Here is a 26,273-nt window from a genome sequence, read left to right as displayed (position 1 = left end):
ATATATGAAATGTTTCTAAGTGTGATGCATAGACAGATATATAATAATGCTGTTTGCCAAGACGTTCCCATTCTTGATACAGATGATGTGCTGGTCAGATTGAAACTTGATTAAGGGAATCTTAAAAAAATATTGATCCTGACTTTAGCAGGAGTTTAATCCATAATGTGGCAGTAGAAAGGTATTGTAGCTTACACTTTCACGAATAGAGCATCTCTATAGTTTGAAAGATCTGGTGCCTAATGCAGAGTATTAGCTAAACAGGTGGCATTAAAGAGATATGGTTACTTAAGATTAGGGTGACCAGATGTCCTGATTTCATACGGACAGTCCTGATATTTGGAGCTTTTTCTTATATAGACGCCTATTACCCCACTCCCCTTGTCCCCATTTCACACTTGCTATCTGGTCACCCTGCTCAAGATGAATTTTATGAATGGAAAGTTCACACCTCTTGTTCACTGAACCCATACTTTGACATGAATGGAAACATTCATAACTTCAATTACTTTGAGAAAAATGTAAAGCAAGACCCCAGACTAAAATAACTATGTTCTGCCCAAAATTTAAGCTTTGAGGTTCAAAATACTTATTCTCACTGGCATCTGCAGTTCCAGGTGGATATTCTGACTATCATGAGAAACAATGATGGTTATTTACTGACTGGAAGGAAGTAGAAAGCCGCAGAAATCTTTAGCCCTTCCCCATTAGATTTCTCTAGCTCAGTTTTTCAAAACAAGAAGCTTAGATGTCTTGAATGCATAGTCAGAATTTGGATGCTTCTCTTAGTTTACCAGTCACTGAAGTAGATGAATAAATAAAGTTTACCCACTGTTAAGAATTTTTGAATGCACTGAGTGTCTCATTCAGTTTATTCTCAGAGCTCATGCAACAGCAATGCTCCTATGTGAAAGGCCTTAGAGTACTGTCAAACTAGAACTTTTGACTTTTCATTTTCCAAGAATCTGAAGAGGATAAGTTTCCTTTAGTTATTTCTTGGATTATCTTTATACCATGTGCTTCACTACAGTGACAGTCATGGCCCTTTACCTCTTTAAAGACATTTCTTGATGAAGACAGCATGGTCAAAATGTTAAATATTCCCTAACCACAAATTTGGACAGAATATTTAACATGCAAAATTAAAATATGGAAAAACATTGGCACGTTAATGCTCTAATGCCAATTGTAATTGTTGCCTCCGTATCTCCACCCACTCTGGACAAAGACTGAAGACATCCAATATTCTGACTCACCCTCCATATGCACATCTGAAATCCCTTATTCCTAGATCAATGGTCCCCAAACTTTTCAGGATTTCACCCCCTCCTTACCCGTCTGCAACCCCTGGTGCTGGGGCTGGGAGCAGGGCTGTGGCTTGGGGGTGAGGGATGTGGCCAGGGATAAGGTGGCTGAGGCTGGGTCTGGGAGCGGAGCTGCAGGTCTGGGTGTGGAGCTGTGGGGGCAGGGCCGGAGCAGAGCTGGTCGTAGAGTGGGAATGGCTGGCACTCTCTCTCCACCCGCCATGAGGCCTGGCCTGGGCCCCATCATGCCCCCTGAACTTTCCTCTGCACCTCCCTAGGGGGTGCCCCACACACAGAGTTTGGGGACCTCTGCCATAGATATTCTCTCCTCCCCTCTGTGCAAAAGTGAAGACCTCAGCTTAAGTCTTCACCTCTAAATCAGCTTTGTCTTAAATAAAAGCAAAGTTTTAAAAAGGTAAAGACAGTGCTTGCAATTTAAAAAAAAAAGTAGACTATAAGCACAGTTAAATTAATCACTATAAAAAGCACTGGTAACTAAGTTCTGAGCTTGATTTGTAGAGCGTAGATTTGTAGAGCGTAAGATTTTGAGTCCTAGGATTATGTTTTATGCTGGAGAGCGCAAAAAGCGCCATTATAAATCTCTGCAAAATTTATGGTTTTAAGAAATCAAACTTCCCTAGCAAGTCTTGAATTTTAAATGCTAGGTGCTGAAATATTGCAGCCCCATGTTTCATAGCCTAGCCAGTGCCGTAGCTAGGGGAAGCGAACAGGGGGAGCGGACATAAAAAAAAAGTGCCAGCTGTTTGTACGCACCTGGTGGCGCCCCAGGTCCTCAGTGGCACTGAAGGCCCCCAGCGCTGAAATGCAGCTGAGGACCCCCGGAGAGAGTGAAGGCCGCCGCAGTGCCGGACCTGCTGCTGAAGACCCGGAGCACTGCTGGGTGAGTAAAAATTAAAAAAGGCGCCAAAAAATTAAAAAGGCACCACTTGTGTTCAGTGGGGGAATGACCGCTGCATCCCCTAGCTATGCCACTGAGCCTAGTATTTCCCATGAGGCTGTGCTTACCTTTTCTGCTCAGTTATGCACTCTGACAATAGCAGCTCTTTCCTTCCCAGCTTCTGAGTACCCTAATACAGAAGATATGCACGCTTCAGGATGATTTTTTATATTGAAATATAGCATGGCCCTGGAAAGTGGGTTAGGGTAGAAAGGAATTGTTCACTTTACGTGCGTACATCTCAGTTTGAGACATATGGCCAATGCATTGTCTTCTGTTAAAATAACTGGGTGTGGCACTGTGAGGAAGTGAGGGGGAAGGGATTAGGGATTTTCATTTATCAGAATGTTTTTCAGATGGGAATATTGTCTGTTTTTAGAAGATTTGCTAGAGAACAGTCTTCCAGGGAAGTTAGATCTGCTAGGAAAATAAGCATCTCTGTAGGAGTCTCAGAACAAGGTGACTTATCAAGACAATGATGAACAACTTTGTTTCACAATGAAAGACTAAACAGCTTAATTATTTTTAAATAAAAATGGTCAGAAGGCTATGCACCAGTTCTTATAAATAGCAGCTGTTTGAGTCACTTTCCAGAAAAGTGCTTGTTTGAGTACAGAAAACAACATCTTTCAGACTCTTCAAAAAGTCACCTTGATCAATCTGCTTCAGAAATTAAACTTATTTAAAAACAAAAAAATTGAGACAAGATGAGAATTTTCAGTCCAAAAGGAGGCTTGCTTTTTTGGGGCAGAGAGGGGGCAGTCAAAGTTAGTAAGCAATGAGAGTCTTAAGGTTGTAAGCTCCAATCCAATCAGTATTTTTTTTTTTTTTAAATAAAAAAGCTTCTGCTCTCTGGGTATTCAATGTTACCTGCCTCAAAACCCTGTAGTATGGTGTAAGCTTCACAGCAGAGCAGAACTGTGTAAACACCACACACTTATGTGCACATGATTCCTGATAGTCTTCAGATTATCATTGCATTGAGCTGTTTCCCTAGAAACAGAGTTAATTAATTCCTGTGATGTGACATGAATGTAAACTAATCACCAAAGAATATTTGGCTTCATAAATAAGTTTACAACAAGTCTAGACTTAATCTTGTTCATCTTTTATGTTAGTATGTAGAGTAATACTCATTGTCTATATCACAGCATATTAGAGACTGAGTCGTTGGACTTTTGTGCACTTCAGCTACAAAACTGCACTTTATAAGAATAAGGCTCATTTAAAACAAAAAAAAAAAAGCATCTACATGAGGTTGAAGTCAGCAAGAGTGCATACTCAGGGAAAACACACAAGCAAAAGGGTAAAATTTTCAAAGGGCCTTAGTCCCAACTGAAATTGGGCTCCAAAGTCACTTAGGAACTCTTGAAACCCAGTATGTTATCACAATTCATGTGATACTATGCTGAGTATAGTTGCGTAACTTGTTTTTAAAAGCAACTTAAGTGGTTTTTGGGGGTGCGGGGAACAAAGCTCTCTTTTCATGAGCTCTGCATGTTGATGGCTGCTGTGCTTAGTGCACAGCAACATTAGGTTATGGATGTGCAGTAAAAATCCCTGTTTAGTTTACATGGGTTGGGAAGGCACTGTTGATTGAGGCCAAAATAGGGTTCAACCAAGTGGGGATCCTTAATAGAGCTTCAGATGGACCCATAAAAATATTTCAGGACCAGTGTAGTTTTTTTTTAAGCACTGAAAGAAAAAAATATAGTATGCAACCATATAATTAAAGACTGTATCATCATGCATATACACAAGGGGGAAGAATGAAGGTTGCACAGGTTAACTTAAATCTGGCACTTCTGAACATTTGAGCGTTTGACTCTGCAACGTTAAAGTTCTCAACATAATTGTGTCTGTAATACTGAGAATATTCTGCATGTGTGTTTCTCAGAGAGGCATTCTTCATGGTGTCTTTATGCCTTAATTTATGTAGATAAATACTGCTGTCTATATTACATAGAACACTTATTGCCACAATCTTGATTTAATAGTAAACACCTGTTACTCAAAATGAAAAAAGCCAGATAATTCAAACAATAATTTAAATACTGGGAGTCTTGGCTTTCTATTATAAAGCAGAATATCTCACACCTTGTGGCTCATGAAGATATTGTCACAAAGCCTGGTAGCGGTGGTGGGGTTCTGGTAACTTTAATATCCTCATTTTTAAAGGTGCTCTGACTTTTTTTATTTACCTGTTAAGATTTCAAAATGCTGTGTATCACTGGGAATCCATGTAGTGGTAGATAGTGTATATTTCTGGCCCTGGTGGTACATGAGACTGGATTCTCAAATTTCAAGGTCCCTTATATTAAAAGGTTAATATAAACCAACAGGGAAGAAAACAATTAGCACTGATCCTTGACTGGAAATAGTAATTCTTGGGCACATAATGTTCAGTGATACAGGCTAGAAAAAGTAAGACTATAGAAAGTATACTCTTGGACAGTCTTCCTAAGGCTTACTGTATTCTCAAGAATCAGACTTCATATAAGCCTTCAAGTGAGTGCAGGGGAATGGACTGGATGACCTCTTGAGGTCCCTTCCAGTCCTATGATTCAAGAAATCATACAGATGCTGGGTAAATCAGCTTAACTGCCGTTTCTCTAACCATTTGAAAACAAAATACAGTAGCACTAAATGAAAACTCTAGATAAGTTCTTAGACCTTGTAATAAACATCCATAAGTATATACATAAACTATTTAAAAGTCTTTCATAAATACAATAAATTGTTCTGTACTTTTAGAGAATAGAGTTTTCTGTGTCTTTGTGGGATCTGCCATTTCATCAATACTTCCCAGCAGAGATCTAATTTGAGGCAAAGTAGAACCAAAAGAGTTGGCTTTGGAAGCAATAAACATTTTCAGAGTTGTAATAAGGACTCAAATTCATTATTAACAAAATAAAATATACCTGTCTTTGAAACATTCTGATTTCCACTACTTTCTAAGCCAGTTCTTTTGGTCAGTAGCCCAACCTTTGACTAGGAAACCCATGTTTTCTGCCAATGTCTGCCTGCCCTGCTTCAGGGGATAGTTACTGCTACTTCACAATTCTTTTAAGCTTGTTTCTTGTGAGGCATGCATAGGATATGTCTGCCCAGCAAAATAAAACGTGCGGGGTGGAAGGGTCTCAGAGCCTGGAAGTCTACATAGCAATGAAACAGTCTCGCAGCCCAAGCCCGAGTTGCCTGGCACGGACCAGCCATGGGTTTTTCTTTGCTGTGTAGACACATACCCTTAGAGTGCACCTTCAGAACTTTCAACCACGTCTTAAAGCTTATATTCATACAGATGAACAAGTCTAAGCCCAGTGACAGAAAAACAAGCATAGAGAAGCAGAGTAAAAAAAAAAATCAATATTCATCACACATACTACTTCTAGTTTTAACGTAGACATCTTTGTATCGTTTCTTTAAGATAAAGTACTGAACTTTCATAGCACGTGCCTCCAGACAGCTCTAGAACATACTGGCTTGTTTAAGTAAAAAAAAGCATCTCCTTGCCACTTGGAGTGCTTCCTTTAAATCACAGCCAGACTGCTGAAATCAGTTTGGGAATGTTAATTTGTAGAAACTCCCTTTGATCAGAAAAGAGAGTGAGTGACGGCCATATGTTTTCCTCCAATTTATTTCCACAAGAGGCTATTTGTGTTCCTTGTCATTATGCTAATTATTCCTTTTCATTTGATTTATTGTAGTTGCTATTATGCAGATCTACTACTAAGCCAAAGTTCCTTTAGTAGGAACCCTATTTTATCTGCTATGACAAAATTGACGTATATAAACTTCAAATATTTGCCTTGTTAGTACAAAACAGATTTCAGGGAAATTCAGACAAATCTGTTGCCCTGGACCAAAAAAAAAAAAAAAAAAGGCCACTTTATTTGAACTAATAATTTGAAATTAGAATTGTTCAAATCCAGGATTTTGGCAGTGTCTCTAGCCATCTTCTAGGGTGAACTAGCTTTCAAAATGACCTGTGTTAAAACAAGCTCAGCATAGAATAAGTGGTTATACTACAGACAGGAGAACTGTTGAACTTCATGAATGATAACTTCTGTACTAACATGGAGGGCCATACTTCCTTGATTTTTGTGGTGTGTATAAACTTTGTCTCCTTCACAGACCTGATTAAAAAAATTTTCGTTGTAAATATTTTTGCAATTCAAAGTCATAACATGGATATCGCTAAGCTGAGCTGTATTAGTGATTATGTCCAGTTCTGCAGTATTTTCTGTCACATGCATCAAACCTTATTGTAAACCATAGCAGCAGGGAGCAGAATTGGGAAGCCTTAAGATAATAAATTCCTTATGGAGAAACTTCAGCACAGGTTGTATGTTCAACGGAGCAAATGTCTAATACGAAAATCATCATCAGACAACATTCTAAATGGAAAAATGTTTAACTGTTTCCTTGAAGCTATTTGCTTTCTATTGTGTGTTGGGACACTGGAAAATACCTTCAGCTTGCTCGACATCTGTTTAGAGTTGCATATTCTGAACCTTTCATTGTAACTTTTATCTCATCCTATTTATCTCCACTTTAATACATTGAAGTATCCTATGGAAACAAGAGAGTGGTTACTTTTTCAATATAATTGTGGTTTCTTTTGTATAGTGTTTTTTCTGTCCATGAAATTCTCTAGCTTACTGTGAGAGGCAAACAATGGTATCTAGATCTTCTCCCCCTCCGTCCCCCCCCACCTTATTCAGGCTACTAGGAAAACCAAAGAAAACTGCTTAAAAACCCCCATATCCCCCTCCCCAGCCCCAATTTTTTCTTCATGGTTGCTTTAAACTAAGTTTCCATCAGACTTCAGTTTTGATAAATACTCTGAAAAGGTTTTTAAATTGTGAATCTAACTGCTTTTGAGTTCCTGAAGAAGGGAAACTTAGTTTAACAATATAGACTTTTTCCAGGATTTTAATTTAGAAGGGAGAAGTTGTACAATAGCCGCATCTTTTTCTGGTGCGTCGTGTGGTGTATTTTTGGTGCCTACAGAGACTGACTGCATCTGTGATCAAAAATGCAGCAGAGTCCTCAGCAGTGCTGCATCTTTGTTCAGGGAAGAATCTTAATCTTTCTCTTGGTGCATATTCCTTTTGCAGTGTAATCTCTGAAGTATCTCAAATCCTGGATTGTACAACTTCAAACATAAATAGTATTAAAACTACCGAATAGATTTCCCCTTACCCACACTTGACTTATTTTGTGGATCTTATTGAGACTTCAAGATCAAACCAATCCTGAAGGTTACATACTCTGATGTAATTTACAGTATGTAAGGCTACATGAGATTCCAGTCAGTTATGTGTTCCCCATCATAATTTATTGTACTTGACGAAGTTTGATTTTCAAGAGACTATATTTTAAGGGCTTACCATTGAGGCTGAGCGTGTAGACTTAATGCTAGTTGACTTTTCAACCCTTATTTTGCATTTAAACACTAGGGGGTTCTTGAGTGGGATTTCTTCCATTAAAAAAGACTGACAATTGCCAGTGGATTGGTAAATTCCTTGATGTGAAATTGAATGAGCTGGGTACCAGCTGCCTCAATGAGAAGTTTATTACAGAGCCAATTTCTTCATAGCACCTCAGTATTCTGAACCATTATAGCTTTGAAGTAGCCATTAAGGAGATAGTAAAGTTTTGCAATTTATGCATACATGGGGGGGGTGGGGGTTGCCTTAAAATGAGTAAACTTAAAAACTACTCATCTAATTTCATGGTAGATTAAATCAACCAAGGTCAGAATTTCTAGCTTCCACCACCTGAATTATACTTGCACAACTTCTCACCCAAACATACGAGGAAGTATTTTTTTGGCACTCATCTGTAAGTCATACAGCTGAAATGATTGTGCTCAAACCATAATGTTATCTTAAAGTTGAGGCTAATCATGGGGGGGGGGAAGGGGGGGAATCCTAAAGAGAATTAGTTTAACAAAAGTCATGAACAACTGGGAGAGGATGCTTTGGATTGGAAACAGCACTTATGTTAATTATAGCAGCAACTTCTTTGTCATATCAAGTAATCCCATAACAAAAGCATTAAAATGAATGAAAACTGAGGTTTTCAAAGCAGATAAAACTAGCTTCAGTTAATTGGCAAAAAGGGTTTTATTGGTAGAATGTTCACCTGAATGGTGGCACCTAAATTCCCTCTAAGCTGCGCCACTGCCCAGCTGCCTATTAAGCCCCGTGCAGGGTCTCGGGGCTGTGGTGGGGAGAGGCGCCCCTCCCTCGGCCCAGCCCCAGCGCAGACCTGCGGTGGTGGGGAGAGGCGTCCCTCCCTCTGATTTTTTTACATCCATGTGCTGGCTTCAGTTAGCTCTATTCTTAGGCTCCTGTCCCTCAACATGCATGTATAGAGAGACTGGGCACCTAACTCAGGGATTCCACTGTGTGACAGGCACCTAAATGTTAGCCATTGCAATGCTGAGTCTTAAGTCTCCTTTATGGATTTAGCCCCTAAGTGCTTAAGTATCTCTTGAAAATGGGACTTGGGCTCCTAAGTCACAAAAGCGCTTTTGAAAATTGTACATAAGGGCTTCAGTGGTGAGGGACAGCGCACAGGTGAGAAGCAAACTACCATTCTCTCCAATTGCGGGGAGAATGGAGGGGAATTTGGTTTCCTGCTAGTGTGTTTTCCCTGCTCAGCAGCTCCAGTTTTCATATCAATCTCTGGATTGTAGGTGTCTGATAAATTTGAGTTTTCCCACTGCTGGAAGGGAAGAGGAGCATTGATCCTGCTGTTCTTTCCCTCCTGCCCCACAGCCTCCTGGCTGCTATTTTGGGTCTCTGCTGCTTTACACTGCCCCAGGCCTCCTGGCTTCTACCATGGTGGTGTTTCTGCTACTCTGCTTCTACTTAAGCTTCACATCTGAATATTCCTCTGTTACGCAGAGTTTCTCCAAGTTGCAGCAGAATAAAATTGATCTGATGTCAGTTTTACTGCTGCCCACCAGCAAAATTTATTTTAATATCTGGAGCATATGATATGCCACATTTGGAAAGTGGCAGTCTGTGGGCTTGATTCATAGAATCATAGAATCATAGAATATCAGGGTTGGAAGGGACCCCAGAAGGTCATCTAGTCCAACCCCCTGCTCAAAGCAGGACCAAGTCCCAGTTAAATCATCCCAGCCAGGGCTTTGTCAAGCCTGACCTTAAAAACCTGTAAGGAAGGAGATTCTACCACCTCCCTAGGTAACGCATTCCAGTGTTTCACCACCCTCTTAGTGAAAAAGTTTTTCCTAATATCCAATCTAAACCTCCCCCATTGCAACTTGAGACCATTACTCCTCGTTCTGTCATCTGCTACCATTGAGAACAGTCTAGAGCCATCCTCTTTGGAACCCCCTTTCAGGTAGTTGAAAGCAGCTATCAAATCCCCCCTCATTCTTCTCTTCTGCAGACTAAACAATCCCAGCTCCCTCAGCCTCTCCTCATAAGTCATGTGCTCTAGACCCCTAATCATTTTTGTTGCCCTTCGCTGGACTCTTTCCAATTTATCCACATCCTTCTTGTAGTGTGGGGCCCAAAACTGGACACAGTACTCCAGATGAGGCCTCACCAGTGTCGAATAGAGGGGAACGATCACGTCCCTCGATCTGCTCGCTATGCCCCTACTTATACATCCCAAAATGCCATTGGCCTTCTTGGCAACAAGGGCACACTGCTGACTCATATCCAGCTTCTCGTCCACTGTCACCCCTAGGTCCTTTTCCGCAGAACTGCTGCCTAGCCATTCGGTCCCTAGTCTGTAGCGGTGCATTGGATTCTTCCATCCTAAGTGCAGGACCCTGCACTTATCCTTATTGAACCTCATCAGATTTCTTTTGGCCCAATCCTCCAATTTGTCTAGGTCCTTCTGTATCCTATCCCTCCCCTCCAGCGTATCTACCACTCCTCCCAGTTTAGTATCATCCGCAAATTTGCTCAGAGTGCAATCCACACCATCCTCCAGATCATTTATGAAGATATTGAACAAAACGGGCCCCAGGACCGACCCCTGGGGCACTCCACTTGACACCGGCTGCCAACTAGACATGGAGCCATTGATCACTACCCGTTGTGCCCGACAATCTAGCCAGCTTTCTACCCACCTTATAGTGCATTCATCCAGCCCATACGTCCTTAACTTGCTGACAAGAATGCTGTGGGAGACCGTGTCAAAAGCTTTGCTAAAGTCAAGAAACAATACATCCACTGCTTTCCCTTCATCCACAGAACCAGTAATCTCATCATAAAAGGCGATTAGATTAGTCAGGCATGACCTTCCCTTGGTGAATCCATGCTGACTGTTCCTGATCACTTTCCTCTCATGTAAGTGCTTCAGGATTGATTCTTTGAGGACCTGCTCCATGATTTTTCCAGGGACTGAGGTGAGGCTGACTGGCCTGTAGTTCCCAGGATCCTCCTTCTTCCCTTTTTTAAAGATGGGCACTACATTAGCCTTTTTCCAGTCATCCAGGACTTCCCCCGTTCGCCACGAGTTTTCAAAGATAATGGCCAAGGGCTCTGCAATCACAGCCGCCAATTCCTTCAGCACTCGCGGATGCAATTCGTCCGGCCCCATGGACTTGTGCACGTCCAGCTTTTCTAAATAGTCCCTAACCACCTCTATCTCTACAGAGGGCTGGCCATCTCTTCCCCATTTTGTGATGCCCAGCACAGCAGTCTGGGAGCTGACCTTGTTAGTGAAAACAGAGGCAAAAAAAGCATTGAGTACATTAGCTTTTTCCACATCCTCTGTCACTAGGTTGCCTCCCTCATTCAGTAAGGGGCCCACACTTTCCTTGGCTTTCTTCTTGTTGCCAACATACCTGAAGAAACCCTTCTTGTTACTCTTGACATCTCTTGCTAGCTGCAGCTCCAGGTGCGATTTGGCCCTCCTGATATCTTTCCTACATGCCCGAGCAATATTTTTATACTCTTCCCTGGTCATATGTCCAACCTTCCACTCCTTGTAAGCTTCTTTTTTATGTTTAAGATCCGCTAGGATTTCACCATTAAGCCAAGCTGGTCGCCTGCCATATTTACTATTCTTTCGACTCATCGGGATGGTTTGTCCCTGTAACCTCAACAGGGATTCCTTGAAATACAGCCAGCTCTCCTGGACTCCCTTCCCCTTCATGTTAGTCCCCCAGGGGATCCTGGCCATCTGTTCCCTGAGGGAGTCAAAGTCTGCTTTCCTGAAGTCCAGGGTCCGTATCCTGCTGCTTACCTTTCTTCCCTGCGTCAGGATCCTGAACTCAACCAACTCATGGTCACTGCCTCCCAGATTCCCATCCACTTTTGCTTCCCCCACTAATTCTACCCGGTTTGTGAGCAGCAGGTCAAGAAAAGCGCCCCCCCTAGTTGGCTCCCCTAGCACTTGCACCAGGAAATTGTCCCCTACGCTTTCCAAAAACTTCCTGGATTGTCTATGCACCGCTGTATTGCTCTCCCAGCAGATATCAGGAAAATTAAAGTCACCCATGAGAATCAGGGCATGCGATCTAGTAGCTTCCGTGAGTTGCCGGAAGAAAGCCTCATCCACCTCATCCCCCTGGTCCGGTGGTCTATAGCAGACTCCCACCACTACATCACTCTTGTTGCACACACTTCTAAACTTAATCCAGAGACACTCAGGTTTTTCCACAGTTTCGTACCGGAGCTCTGAGCAGTCATACTGCTCCCTTACATACAGTGCTACTCCCCCACCTTTTCTGCCCTGCCTGTCCTTCCTGAACAGTTTATAACCATCCATGACTGTACTCCAGTCATGTGAGTTATCCCACCAAGTCTCTGTTATTCCAATCACGTCATAGTTCCTTGACATCACCAGGACCTCCAGTTCTCCCTGCTTGTTTCCAAGGCTTTGTGCATTTGTATATAAGCACTTGAGATAACCTGTTGATCGCCCCTCATTCCCAGTATGAGGCAGGAGCCCTCCCCTCACAGACATTCCTGCCTGTGCTTCCTCCCGGTATCCTGCTTTCCCACTTACCTCAGGGCTTTGGTCTCCTTCCCCCGGTGAACCTAGTTTAAAGCCCTCCTCACTAGGTTAGCCAGCCTGCTGGCAAAGATGCTCTTCCCTCTCTTCGTAAGATGGAGCCCGTCTCTCCCCAGCACTCCTCCTTCATGGAACACCATCCCATGGGAAGGGATTCTGGGAAGTCTGAGTGCCCTCAACTCCTATTGGGGCTGAGAATGCTTACAGTCTTGCAGAATTGAGCCCTCTATCCTCAGAAGAAGGCACTAACCGTTTGTGCACTTGTATACTTCATAAAGTTATGTAGTCAGACATAAGTGTCTTAGGCTTAGATTTTTAAATGTCTTGACAGTTTCAATAATGCATTGGCTGCAAACATCAGATTTCTAAAAACAGATCAGTTAAAAGCACAACACCAAGATGTTGAAGTTGTATTAGATCTAAATATTTTATGACCCGATAGACTTTCTCCACCCTTCAGTTGTTGAGAATTAAGTTCTGCTGACCCAACTCGAAGTGTTAGCTCCTTTGCCTCTGTAATTACAGATAAATATTCTAATAATTTCATGATCTCAAAAACAGTAACTTAACTTAAATTCTGTTCAAAATGAGAAAACACAAATCTATTTGCCAGGTAAAGAACCAAATTAATTTTGGCAGGATAAATGTTCTCAATTTCCAGGAGGGTATTAAGAGCACAGAACTACTAAAACACACAGTAGTGTGCTTTTGAACAGATTTCCCTGTTTATATTCATGTAAAAGTGTGTGTGTGAGAGTGTGTGTGGAAATACTTATGTTTAAATCCATTTGCAATGAAGTGCTAGGGACCTGATATATGAAATGTGTTTATCTAACAGGGTTACCCAGTATACCCCTTACCAACCTGAAGTTTCCCAGGGTAGACTGGAGAGCCTGTTAAATTACCAGACAATGGTATGTGACATCACAGGAATGGATGTGGCCAATGCATCTTTACTGGATGAGGGGACTGCTGCAGCAGAGGCTATGCAACTATGTCACAGGTAACACACTTAAATGGATGGTTAATTTAGACTCAAAGAATTGTGAACTGTTTTGCTTTATTTCCTTATGTGGGTCTGAGTCGTTCAGTGGACTAAAAATGACACTGTACCTCACAGTGAATCAGTCTTATGGCATGCTAGTCTAGTATTTTCCACAAGCAAAGTTAACTGTATATAATACTTCTTACCTTGTTTATGAATTACATTTTTCAGAACTCAATGTTCTCGGTGTGAAATATATATTCTAATAAATACGTGTATGTGGGTGAGAGAAGCAACTATTCCATTGTAGACTGTTCTTGAGTTTTAGTTTGTTCCCTGATCCACTTAACCTTTTTTCCCCCCTTCTTTTAAACAGGCACAACAAGAGGAGAAAGTTCTATGTTGATGTCCGATGCCACCCTCAAACGATAGCAGTAGTCCAAACTAGAGCAAAGTAATGCTGATCTCCATCTTGCTTAATAAGTAGCACAAACAGACACATGAAATATTGTCCCATCCTATCACACCTCTCATTCTACATTGATCAAAAACTGAATATTACAAGTATCTGGCTCCCCTTTGTGTACAGGACACTGATTATATTGGTAACTAGGTGCGCTTTGGGAAATGTATGAGAATCTACAGTAGCTAGTTTGGGACTGACTTTGACGATACTGTAAGTACTTCATGATACTGAGGATTTTTCCTAGAATAATTCATGCAAACCTTGTAAAATATCTTTCTTTCGTATCCCGTTCAGGGGCTGAACTAACTGATTAGATCCATTTCCAGTAACTGATACCTAAAGTTCTACCACGTTCAGCTGCAGCTAAACGTCTTGCTGGTTCAATATTTCGTTAGTCCATGTATAAAGCAAATACAGTAATTTTGTATCATGCAACCTTGTTTGTAACTAACTTATCTTCCAAATAAACAGACGTGAACTCATTCACAATTTTTAAAATTGAGGTAAAAGTATAGAAACAAGAATATATTTCCCCTGTCTACGCTGTTAACATACCTGTGCACATCTGAGCATTGAACTCCATTTGAATATTCTCTTACCTAGCAAATGATGCATTACTTTGAAGGAAGTCAATAAGGTTTAGTGAAACAAACTTAATAAATTCATAGTTATATACAAAAATCCTTTATTAAGAGATTGTAAATAGAGGTTGCAAAGCCAAGCCCTCCGAAGTTAGGAAATGCAAAATATAAGTTAATTCTGCTCCCTTCTGCATATGCAATATGATAATCTTTACTTTCATGATCACATGCTATTTTTATGGCACAATATAGCTTTCACCACCATAGATGCTCACACTTCCTTAACTGTGTACCAGTGTGAAGCATGTTCAATCAGCTATACTTTCAAGAAAATATTCCCTAAATCAGTGAAGTCAAATCTGTTAAAAGTTATCCCAAAGTATGAAATGGCTTCAATAACTTTTGCGTTCCATATCTCTTGCTTTGCAGTTACAGTAGTGTTGTCATTGAGCTGAAATTGCCCCATGAGATGGATTTCAGTGGTAAGGAGGTCAGTGGAGTGCTATTTCAGTACCCAGATACCGAGGGGAAGGTGGAAGACTTCACTGAACTAGTTGACAGAGCCCACCAAAATGGGGTAAGATAAAGTACTATCACAGTGTCTCTCCTCCCCCCGGACTACGTCTGACATTTAACTTGGCTATAACTGTAGGCATTGCAATTGTCTTTATAGAGGATGTACAGAGCAAAGACTACTTTTATGCTTCAGTTTCACATGAATGCTATAAAACAGTTTGAAGTAGAATCTTGGTTCCCCAAATCTATACTATGTGTGTGCTTTCAGAGAAGAGGCTAACAACTCTATGCTCTTATGTTTTCAGACTCTTGTCTGCTGTGCTACTGACCTCTTGGCTCTGTGTATTTTGAGGCCTCCAGGAGAGTTTGGGGTGGATGTTGCTCTGGGTAACTCCCAGAGGTTTGGGGTACCACTCTGTTATGGGGGACCACATGCTGCCTTCTTTGCGGTCAAAGAAAACCTGGTGAGAATGATGCCTGGGAGAATGGTTGGAGTTACAAGGTAAAGTTGGGACATTTTTCCATAATTTCTCAGCTGGAAATGTCTGATATGGCCCCCCCAAATCATAGTATCTAAGCATCTCATAATCTTTAATAAACTTGTCCTTACAACACCTCTTTCAGGTAGAGAAAGCACAATTATCTTCATTTTATATATGGTGAGCTGTGACACAGACTGTGACATTCCCAAGGTCACACAGCTCTATAGAGGAACTAAACCTGGGACCCCCAGTCCAGTGTCCTAACTATTCCACTATCCTTCTCATAAATTAGGAGAATGAAGCATGGTTGAAATTTTCCCCAAGATTATAATCAACAAAAAAAAAATTGGGTAAAGTAAAACACTGTTTACAGAGAAGACTTAAGAGAATGAAATTCTCCACTGTGAGAATTCAGGAGCAGAAGTATCTAAGTTCATTTCTGTTAAAGAAGTGAGCCTTTCAGGCAACAATTTAAAAGCCCAATAATGATTTAAAAAACAACAACAACAACAACAACAAAAGTGGCCAGGAGAGCTGTCCTCATGGGTCCCGTTCCCCCCACTGAAGGGGCATCTCACTTTGTGGGACATCCAGGCCATCTGAATTAGCAGTATTTCACTTACTTTACTAATTCTGAGCTTACCAGACTTTAAAATGTTTATGGTAGTGAGGAGTGAATGTCAGTAAAAGTTCAGATAAACTTCTGAATTTTCTGTCTGCTTCCTGAAAACCTGTTAAAGTATCAAGAAATTTAAGTGAAGGAAACGAACTACATAATGCACTGAAGGTGGGGAAAACCTTAATGATTGGAGGGGTGGGAACACTGAACAAAATACCCATTTTATACCCAGTATAGTATAGTAGTGTTTTGAAATATTGAGAACACGCTTAATGGAGTACACTATAACTGTCAGTTACAAATTGTCCATATTGGAACAACAAACGCTACACATGCTTCTGAAACAATATAACTTGTAAAATTAATAAGTTTTAATGTACTTAGAGTCATAGAAGATTAGGGTTGGAAGAGATCTCAGGAGGTCATCTAGTCCAACCCCTTGCTCGAAGCAGGACCAACACCAACTAAATCATCCCAGCCAGAGCTTTGTCAAGCCAGGCCTCTAAGGATGGAGATTCCACCACCTCCCTAGGTAACCTATTCCAGTGCTTCACCATCCTCGTAGTGAAATAGTGTTTCCCAATATCCAACTTAGACCTCCCCCACTGCAACTTGAGACCATTGCTCCTTGTTTGGTCATCTGCCACCACTGAGAACAGCTGAGCTCCATCCTCTTTGGAACCCCCTTTCAGATAGTTGAAGGCTGCTATCAAATCCCCCCTTGCTCTTCTCTTCTGCAGACTAATCAAGCCCAGTTCCCTCAGCCTCTCCTCGTAATTCATGTTCCCCAGCCCCCTGATCATTTTCATTATCCTCCGCTGGACTCTCTCCAATTTGTCCACATCCCTTCTGTAGTGGGGGGCCCAAAACTGGACACAGTACTCCAGATGTGGCCTCACCAGTGCCAAATAGAGGGGAATAATCACCTCGATCTGCTGGCAGTGCTTCTACTAATGCAGCCCAGTATGCTGTTAGCCTTCTTGGCAAGAAGGGCACACTGCTGACTCCTATCCAGCTTCTCATCCACTGTAATCTCCAGGTCCTTTTCCGCAGAACTCCTGCTTAGTCAGTCGGTCCCCATCCTAAGTGCAGGACTCTGCACTTGTCCTTGTTGAACCTCATCAGATTTCCTTTGGCCCAATCCTCCAATTTGTCTAGGTCACTCTGGACACTATCCCTACCCTCCAGCATATCTTACCTCTGCCCTAGCTTAGTGTCATCTGCAAACTTGCTGAGGGTGCAACCTATCCCATCATCCAGATCATTAAAGATGTTGAACAAAACCAGCCCCAGAACTGACCCCTTACCACTAGCATGTTTATGAATTTTTTTTTTCCCACACTGCTTCTCACATTTATCCCAAAGAACAATATGCTTGGTGTGACTGAGTTCACTCACCTCTTATGAGCACCTCCTGTTGGGCCATGTATAATCCTGCACTCATCCCTTTTCCTGCTTCCCCGTCACCCTCATCAGGCAGGTCTTCAGTGGCTCAGCCCTTTGGCCAAGTCTCACACAAACACATGAAGGAACCCCTTCCAGGGTAACAAAGGTCCAACAAGGACTATTTCTCTTCCCTTGTTGGTGTCTATAGTCCTGTCTCTGGGCTCAGTTCTCAGCCCCTTCTGGGCTAGCTCTAAGTCCATCCCTGCCCTGTTATAGAGCAGTGCCCCAGGCAGGGGTGAAAGTAACTGAGGCCACTTACTGGGACGGGGCGGCTCTGGCCCCCGGAAGGGGCGGGGCCTCAGGTGGAAGGGGCGGGACTGGGGGGGGTCAGCATCCCCCAGCCAGCCCTTGCAGTCCGGCTGGCCCGGGGCTCCCGTGTTGATTTAAAGGGCCCGGGGCTCCGGACGCCGCTGGTGCCCATCGGCGGCCAGGGGGGGCCAAAAGGGGCAGGAACGTTAAAGCGCTGCAGGGTCCTTTGCCGCGGCCCCGCCAACGGGGTGGGTGCAGCAACATTAAAGCACCGTGGCGTCAAAGGGCCATCCTTAAAGCACCGCTGCAGCAGCCCTTTAATGTCCCTGCCCCTTTTGCCTCCCCTGTCGGCGGCCCTGCTGGGACAGACCCTGCTGACAGGGGAGGCAAAAGGGGCAGGGACATTAAAGGGCTGCCGCGGCAACACTTTAATGCGGGCTGGGTATGGGCCGGTGCGGGTTCTTACCGGTAGGCCGTACCGGCTCACTTTCACCCCTGGCCCCAGGGCTTCATCACGGGAGACTTTGTTCTCAGAGGTTCTCGCTGACCAAGCTGTCCAGCCAGGTCACCTCTCACACTGAGTCCCCTTCCAGGGGAGTAACAAAGTTCAACAAATGGTTGGCCCTTTCTAGGGTCTTCAGCTCCATCCTTGAGCCCTTTAAATTCTAGCCCCTTTTTGGGCTTCTAAACAACACTTGTCCCCTCTTTGGGGATTTGGCCACTCTGCCAGTGGCAGGGGAGGGGGTAACCTGGGCCCACCAACTACTCTGGGTCCTGACCCAAGGACCCTACAAATAGCAGCCACATGCTGCTTCCTTTAATAATTGCTACTGCTATTCCCTGGGACACTTCCCACATAGCCACTTCCACTTCACCCTTACCTCAGGGCAGAACCCATCTTCTGGTTCACTCTTGAGCTCCAGCAAGGAGTATATTCTTTGCAGCTCTGGCCACTGCCAGGAAATGATCTACGTAAGCCCTGCACTGCAGTTCCTTTTAACTGAGCCTGCTGGGCTTTGATTGGCTGCTTCCTTACAGACTTTCTAGGCAGAGCAGGAGGATTGACCTTTACTGCTCCATTTTCGGGGGTGGGTTGTAGTAGGACTGCAAGGCCTCCAGCAGGGGGCATCAAAGGGCCCAGTACACCCTGTCATACTTGGCATTAGACTTCAGAATCATGAATCAAGCTTGTGGCATATCCTAGCACGCTTATTTCAAACTATGATCAGTTTAAAGAGTTGTGTATCTCAGGGGGAAAGAAAGTTCATTTTATTTACTAAAGCTATGTGCTATTATAGTACCTTAGGGTATGCCTTACATTTTAAGTGTGTTCTCATCTCACACAGTGTCACCAGAACATTTTGGGGAAAAAACATTAAAATGTAAAGCTACGGTCAAAACTATAATATTTCCCAAAGGCAATTTATGCTATGACCTTCAAATTGTTTTTGTTGTGTTTGGTGGAGGCCTTTTAATTGATGAAGGAACCAAGCTGTGTCGTTGGAACCCTAGGACAATTGCAGGATTCAATTGTCTTTATCTTGGACACCATACAGCAGCTGAGAAAATACTGTTTGTGAATAGTTTAGTTTACTGAGTTCCCTGAAGTCTTAGAAATGTCTGTTCTGAAACAAGAAAAGGAGTACTTGTGGCATCTTAGAGACTAACCAATTTATTTGAGCATAAGCTTTCGTGAGTTACAGCTCACTTCATCGGATGCATACTGTGGAAAGTGTAGAAGATCTTTTTATACACACAAACACAAACAAAAGTGTAGAAGATCTTTTTATACACACAAACACACAACCCCCCCCCCCCCCACACACACACACAAACCCACTCTCCTGCTGGTAATAGCTTATCTAAAGTGACCACTCTCCTTACAATGTGTATGATAATCAAGGTGGGCCATTTCCAGCACAAATCCAGGGTTTAACAAGAACGTCTCGGGGGGGGGGGGGGGAAGAGGTATGAAAAAACAAGGGGAAATAGGTTACCTTGCATAATGACTTAGCCACTTCCAGTCTCTATTCAAGCCTAAGTTAATTGTATCCAATTTGCAAATGAATTCCAGTTCAACAGTTTCTCGCTGGAGTCTGGATTTGAAGTTTCCACAGTATGCATCTGATGAAGTGAGCTGTAGCTCAGGAAAGCTTATGCTCAAATAAATTGGTTAGTCTCTAAGGTGCCACAAGTACTCCTTTTCTTTTTGCGAATACAGACTAACACGGCTGTTACTCTGAAACCTGTTCTGAAACATTTCATTGTATACAAGATTGTTGCTGTCAAATTTTCCTCTCTAGTTCTGAAAGTCTTTAAATATTAGGAATTCTTTAAGAAACTAACTGAGCTGCACAGATTGATGGATTGGTACGGACACTTAGCATCATCTTGTGCTAGTATCAATGGATTACTCAACTAATATTACATGTATTAAGCAGTACTTTTTTAAGGTAGCAGGTATTACATATGCAGAATGTTCCTTCTTTCTTGCAGTGTCTGAACTCTGCCCCTGGGAGTGTTCAGTTTAAAAATCAGTGGAAAATTTTTGTAGCCCTTGATAAACACCAGTGCTTTCATACAACTATAAAACCAGGAAAATATTTTTTTTGAATTATTATTATTTATTATTTTTATTTTTACTGTACAGGATTAGAGAAGACTAGCTAGATTCTCTAAACTTCCCCTAGAGACAGAGGCTCTTGACAGATGTGATTTGGATAAATATAGAAGTTTTGGATATTTCAGAACCTTCTACTGACTATTATTTTTATTAAAAAAAAAAAAAAAAGAAAAGAAAAAAAATTCCCAATCCAGAGTATCTGTCATTTGAGGGGTAGTGAAAAGGAAGTGGGCAGATCTGGTTCCCTTTAGTGTTCTCTTAAGTGTTTGTTTTCTTAACATGAACATCTGTTCAGGGATAGGCTAAGGTTTGGGTCACTTTTTACTTTACTCAGAATGGGTATCTATCGCAGTTCTTCACCCCAAAGAAATTCCACCAGTTAGCTTCAAGTCAGCAAACTAAGCCTAACAGTTCAGTTAATGCAGAGCCTGTATCATTGTAAACTAACAAAAAAATATTTTCTTTTATGGTCCAGAGATGCAAACGGAAAGGAAGTATATCGGCTTGCATTGCAAACTCGAGAGCAGCATATTAGAAGGGACAAGGCCACCAGCAACATCTGTACAGCACAGGTGACCTCTATGTTAAAAATCTGTGTGTGTGAGTGAATTTTCAATCCCGTGAAACTTGGAATTTTTGCTTGGAAAAAGAGGATCATCTTAATGATCTGTTTTCATTCAAAAAGTTAATCTTGCAGCCACTTGTCATGGAGGGGGAACTCCACTGAGTTGTGCTGAGTTCCTATAAACTGGATGGTCCCTTTTTGGAGAAGTAGAATTTTAACACTTCAGAATGAAGAGTTCCGCTTTGTATTTGTGCAGAAGTAATTTCAGAATTCAAACAGTGAAAATGTGAACTTTATAGGTTTCTGATGTGCAAATAGCTATTAAATTCTTACTATTATAAAATAGCTATTTTCAAATCAAAATGGAATGATAAATGAAATTTGTAGGTTGAGAAGTGCCCAGGAACAAAGTAATAACTTTTTGCATGAGATTTTGAGAACTTCTTTGGTACTTTTCGCAGCTGTGATTATGACAAACATCTTTATAATTAGATGTATTAAAAAAACTTTTGGTCCCTATGCAGGCTGTATTCATGCTCTTAATGTGTTTTGCCACAATTTCTCTTTTTAGATTAATACTAGATATTGAGAGTTTTAAATCTTTAGCACTCATTAGAGATGTTATGGTAGAAAACAGTTCATTCTCTTGAGCACAGACCATAAACAATGATTCTGTTGAAAGTTATATTTAGGGGTTTGTGAGATTCAAACCAAAAACTCAAGCATTCTACCCAGGATATGGAGACTATTGGAAGATGTGGTGTGATGTATAAGGGTATATTTAATTTTATCTACCATCTAGTGGTCTGAGAGGATTCTGCCTCCAGATCAACTACAGTGGTGAGGTTGTCCTTAGAATGAGGGCCTCAATGAGCACATGAGAAACAATCCATTGTGTGTTCTCTGATTAGTAATGTTATAAACTTTATTAACAAAACAAACCATCACAAATACAGTAATGTAGCAAAGGAGATAGAGCCAATACAGAATGTCAGGCACTTGCATTACTCACATCATCCCTTATGAGGAATCCTGAAAGAGGTGACATGATCTGCATATTGGAATACATGTACCTGATGACTATGTATCTCGCTTTCCACAGGATGGGTATCATCTTTTAAATGGAGTTACACTAATGCCCACCTTCCCTATACATATATATTAGAGAGACAAGGTGGATGAGGTAATTTTTTTTTTTTTATTGGACCAGCTTCTGTTGGAGAGAGAGACAAGCTCGAAAGCGTCTCTCCAACAGAAGCTGGCCTAATAAAAGATATTACCTCACACACCTTCTCTCTCTCTGATATGCTGGGACTGACACGACTAGAACAACACTATTTTCCTGCACTGAGTATACACCACCGGGGTCATTATAATAATATTTAGTGTTTTATATATAAAGGTATTAACTAAGCCCAACAGTACTACTGTGATGTACATGTGCAAGTATAACCCTTTTGGTTTTATATTGGGTAAACTGAGGAACAGAGATTTGACTTGCTAGCCATTAATAGAGCCAAGGCTCAAATCCTGGTCTCCCAACTACCAATATTGTGCTTTAGTAACTATACCATGCTGTCTCTCAAATAGAAATCTACATGGAGTTTTAGCAATATCTGCAGAACTTTTATACGTATGGCTGGCTACAAAGATTAAGCTTACAAGTCACGGTATTATTTTTTTTAGTCACTGAACCACTTAAACACCAAAGGATCTTGAATTCATGAACAATGTTACTATTTAAAATGTTTGTAAATGCATAATTTACTAAGAAAAAGATATGTAGCTTTCCTATCTCTTAACTTTGTAGATTACCTAGAACTCAAGAGTTTACCTTTTATTGATAGCTTTTTTTAATATTGTGGTTATATTGTTGCCTTGGGACACTAAAGAAGCTAGTTATACTAAACTGCCAGCAATCAACCTTAAGTGATTGTTCCTAAAATATGTTTGGACATTTTAGGCGCTTCTGGCTAACATGGCTGCCATGTATGGAGTCTATCATGGTTCGAATGGATTAAAGCACATTGCAAGAAGGGTGCACAATGCCACTCTAATCTTAGCTGAAGGTGAGTATTTAGAAATTATAAAGGGGTAGATCTTACATCTTCACACCTCTTAAAAACGCTGACCTTCCATTTTTTGCCCACCAACGGTTTTAAGTAGCAGAAGAAATCCAAAATTTCTGCACTGAGTGTACACCACCGGGTCATTATAATAATAATATTTAGTGTTTTGTATACAAAGGTATGTATTAAGCCCAACAGTACCACTATGATGTACATATGCAAATATTATCATTTTGGTTTTAGATTGGGAAGCTGAGGCACAGAGGTTTGATTTGCTAGCCATTAATAGAGCCAAGACTCAAATCCTGGTCTCCCAACTACCAATATTGTGCTTTAGTAACTATACCATGCTGTCTCTCAAATAGAAATCTACACGGAGTTTTAGCAATATCTGCAGAACTTCTTGAAAGGCTTATGCTTTCCTACTATTACCTGCCCATTTCATTAATCTATACTGGATGAGAAAACTCAATGAGTTGACTAAAATATAGTTTAAATTTACAGATTGAATAGATTAGATTAGATTAGCTGAAGTGAAGGCTGTTCAGTGTAATCAAATTATATAGAACACCGCACTGCTATAAACACTGAAATCCCAAAATGTATTGGCTGACTGCATTATGAACATGACTTGTACTCTGATTATTAAGAACAACAGGAACTTCTTGATTGTCCAAATCAAAAGGATATTGAAATATTTTTTTATTTGAATCTCATCCAAAAATCTGCAGTTCTGTTTCTGTAGAATGTCTGCATTTAGGAGATAATCTTTTTATTACTGACCTTGGCACAAAAAACGGGAATGAGCTAATAAAGTTTGCGGATGACACACAGCTGGGAGGTATTGCCAATAGAGAGAAGGACCGGGATATCATACAGGAAGATCTGGACGACCTTGTAAACTGGAGTAATAGTAATAGGATGAAATTTAATAGTTAAAAGTGCAAGGTCATGCATTTAGGGATTAATAACAAGAAGTTTTGTTATAAACTGGGGACGCGTCACTTGGAAGTAACAGAGGAGGAGAAGGACCTCAGAGTATTGGTTGATCACAGGATGACTGTGAGCTGTCAATGTGATATAGCCATGAAAAAAGCTAATGCAGTCTTGGGATGCATCAGGCGAGGTATTTCCAGTGGAGATAAGGAGGTGTTAGTACCGTTATACAAGGCACTGGTGAGACCTCATCTGGAATATTCAGTTCTGGTCTCCCATGTTTAGGAAGGATGAATTCAAACTGGAACAGGTACAGAGAAGGGTTACTAGGATGATCCGAGGAATGGAAAACCTGTCTTATGAAAGGAGACTCAAAGAGCTTTGCTTGTTTAGCCTAACCAAAAGAAGGCTGAGAGGAGATATGATTGCTATCTATAAATATGTCAGAGGGATAAATACCACAGAGGGAGAAGAATTATTTCAGCTCAGTACCAACGTGGACACAAGAACAAATGGATATAAACTGGCCATCAGAAAGTTTAGACTTGAAATTAGACGAAGGTTTCTAACCATCAGAGGAGTGAAGTTCTGGAACAGCCTTCCAAGGGAAGCAGTGGGGGCAAAAGACCTGTTTGGCTTCAAGACTAAGCTCAAAAAGTTTTTATGGAGGAGATGATATGATGGGATTAATTGATCTTCAACTATTAGCGGTAGATATGCCCAATGGCCTGGGGTGGGATTTGAGTTACTACAGAGAATTCTTTCCTGGATGTCTGGCTGATGAGTCTTGCCCACATGCTCAGGGTTTAGCTGATCACCATATTTGGGGTCGGGAAGGAATTTCCCCCCAGGGCAAATTGGCAGAGGCCCTGGGGGTTTTTCTCCTTCCTCTGCAGCGTGGGGCATGGGTCACTTGCTGGAGGATTCTCTGCACCTTGAAGTCTTTAAACCACGATTTGAGGACTTCAATAGCTCAGACATAAGTTAGGGGTTTGTTACAGAGTTGGTGGGTGAGATTTCGTGGCGTGCATTATGCAGGAGGTCAGACTAGATGATCATAATGGTCCCTTCTGACCTTAAAATCTATGATTCTATATTGGCTGCATATGTCTAGTGCAACTATTGCTATTGATGTAGGCATTTAGGAGGTCATAACTAACCCTTCTGTAACTGATGTTGGCAGAAGATTTCAACTCGTAATAAGAGCAATGCACCCTATGAATTGATCACAGTTGTCCAGTTGCCCCTGATGGCCCAGCTGTCTATAAAATACTGGAGGGCTCAGATCACTCTCTCCCAACAAGGTTCTGCTCATCTTGCTTGACTGGCCTTGCTCTCTGTAGACATCTGCGATCTCAGAAAGTGAATGCTAGCTCTTCCTATTAGCAATCAATAGGTTGTAATAGTTTCTGCTGCTGTTGTGTATGGGACAGCTTCACCTGTGCTGGACCAGTAGGAGTACTAGGGTAGGCTGCCCATTAACATTCTTACTGCCATGTGGTCTAGAGCTGTTCTGATCAAATTTAGATAATCCTGTGGTAAAATTATGACTGCCACCTTACACAAGAGCTGCTACCGCTGCTAATACAGAAAGAGCTGTGCTGGTGCTAGAGCAACAATGTAAAATGCTCTGCACTTGCAGCCCGTCCCTACTCTTAAGACTTGTGCGATCACAGGAAGGGTCTAAGCTTTTGGAATTCTCCTGTTCCAAGCCAAACTCCAGGAATACTTGCATCTTTATACACTTCTACCCCGATATAATGTGGTCCTCGGGAGCCAAAAAATCTTACCGCGTTATAGGTGAAACCGCGTTATATCGAACTTACTTTTGGCCTTGAGCAAAAGCATTTTCTGTGGGCGCCTCTCGGGGGTGACAGCAGGTGTGCGGTGCCCCGGGCTGGGCTAGCAGGGAGCTCGGGGTGTCACGGAGCTGCTGGGGCCGTTCTCGTGGCCAGGCTGCGCCGCTCACCGTGGGGCTGCAGGCTCACAGCAGTTGCTGTGATTGGCCGTGGCGCAGGGCAGCGCGGTGGTGGGATCGGCTCGTGCTCTGCCACCAGCCTGCTGGCTTCACTGCCGCCACCACTGCTGGGGACAGATGTGGTTCCCGGAGCCCCGCTGAGTGTCAGGCAGCGGCAGATAAGCAGCTGCTGTAAAGGGGAGAGGGCGAGGGAGGCTCATTAGTCGCAGCTAGTGCAGCCTCCCTCCCCGGCCTCGAAAGTACGGGTGTTAGTGTCTGAGCCAGAGAGCGAGGTGGGGAAGTCGGGGAAGCGCTGCCAGCTTGCCGTGCTGCAGTCCCCTGTCTCTGAATCAGTGATAGCAACTCATAGAACAGAACCCGTGCAGTGTTAACCTGATTATACGGAGGAGGAGGAAAGCTGAGACTCCCACGCCCTATCCAACACCCCCATCCCCTGACCACCCCACCCCCAGAACCTCCAAACCATCCAACCCCCCCGACCCCTG

General features: G+C 42.1%; 1 protein-coding gene across 1 annotated transcript in view; it reads left to right on the top strand.

Moving 5' to 3' along the window:
- GLDC (glycine decarboxylase) overlaps positions 1-26,273 on the top strand; it is a 73,403-nt gene that overhangs the window by 15,302 nt on the left and 31,828 nt on the right. The window contains exons 4-9 of the mRNA XM_037903067.2: positions 13,112-13,276; positions 13,635-13,712; positions 14,735-14,882; positions 15,127-15,323; positions 20,716-20,812; positions 22,769-22,874. Coding sequence (XP_037758995.1) covers positions 13,112-13,276; positions 13,635-13,712; positions 14,735-14,882; positions 15,127-15,323; positions 20,716-20,812; positions 22,769-22,874 — 791 coding nt within the window. The remainder of the gene's footprint in view (positions 1-13,111; positions 13,277-13,634; positions 13,713-14,734; positions 14,883-15,126; positions 15,324-20,715; positions 20,813-22,768; positions 22,875-26,273) is intronic.

The sequence above is a fragment of the Chelonia mydas genome, chromosome 5 (assembly GCF_015237465.2).
Source record: "Chelonia mydas isolate rCheMyd1 chromosome 5, rCheMyd1.pri.v2, whole genome shotgun sequence".
NCBI classification, from domain to species: domain Eukaryota; kingdom Metazoa; phylum Chordata; order Testudines; family Cheloniidae; genus Chelonia; species Chelonia mydas.
Note: the sequence above shows the minus strand (reverse complement) of the source record. Positions and strands in the feature narration are given on the sequence as shown.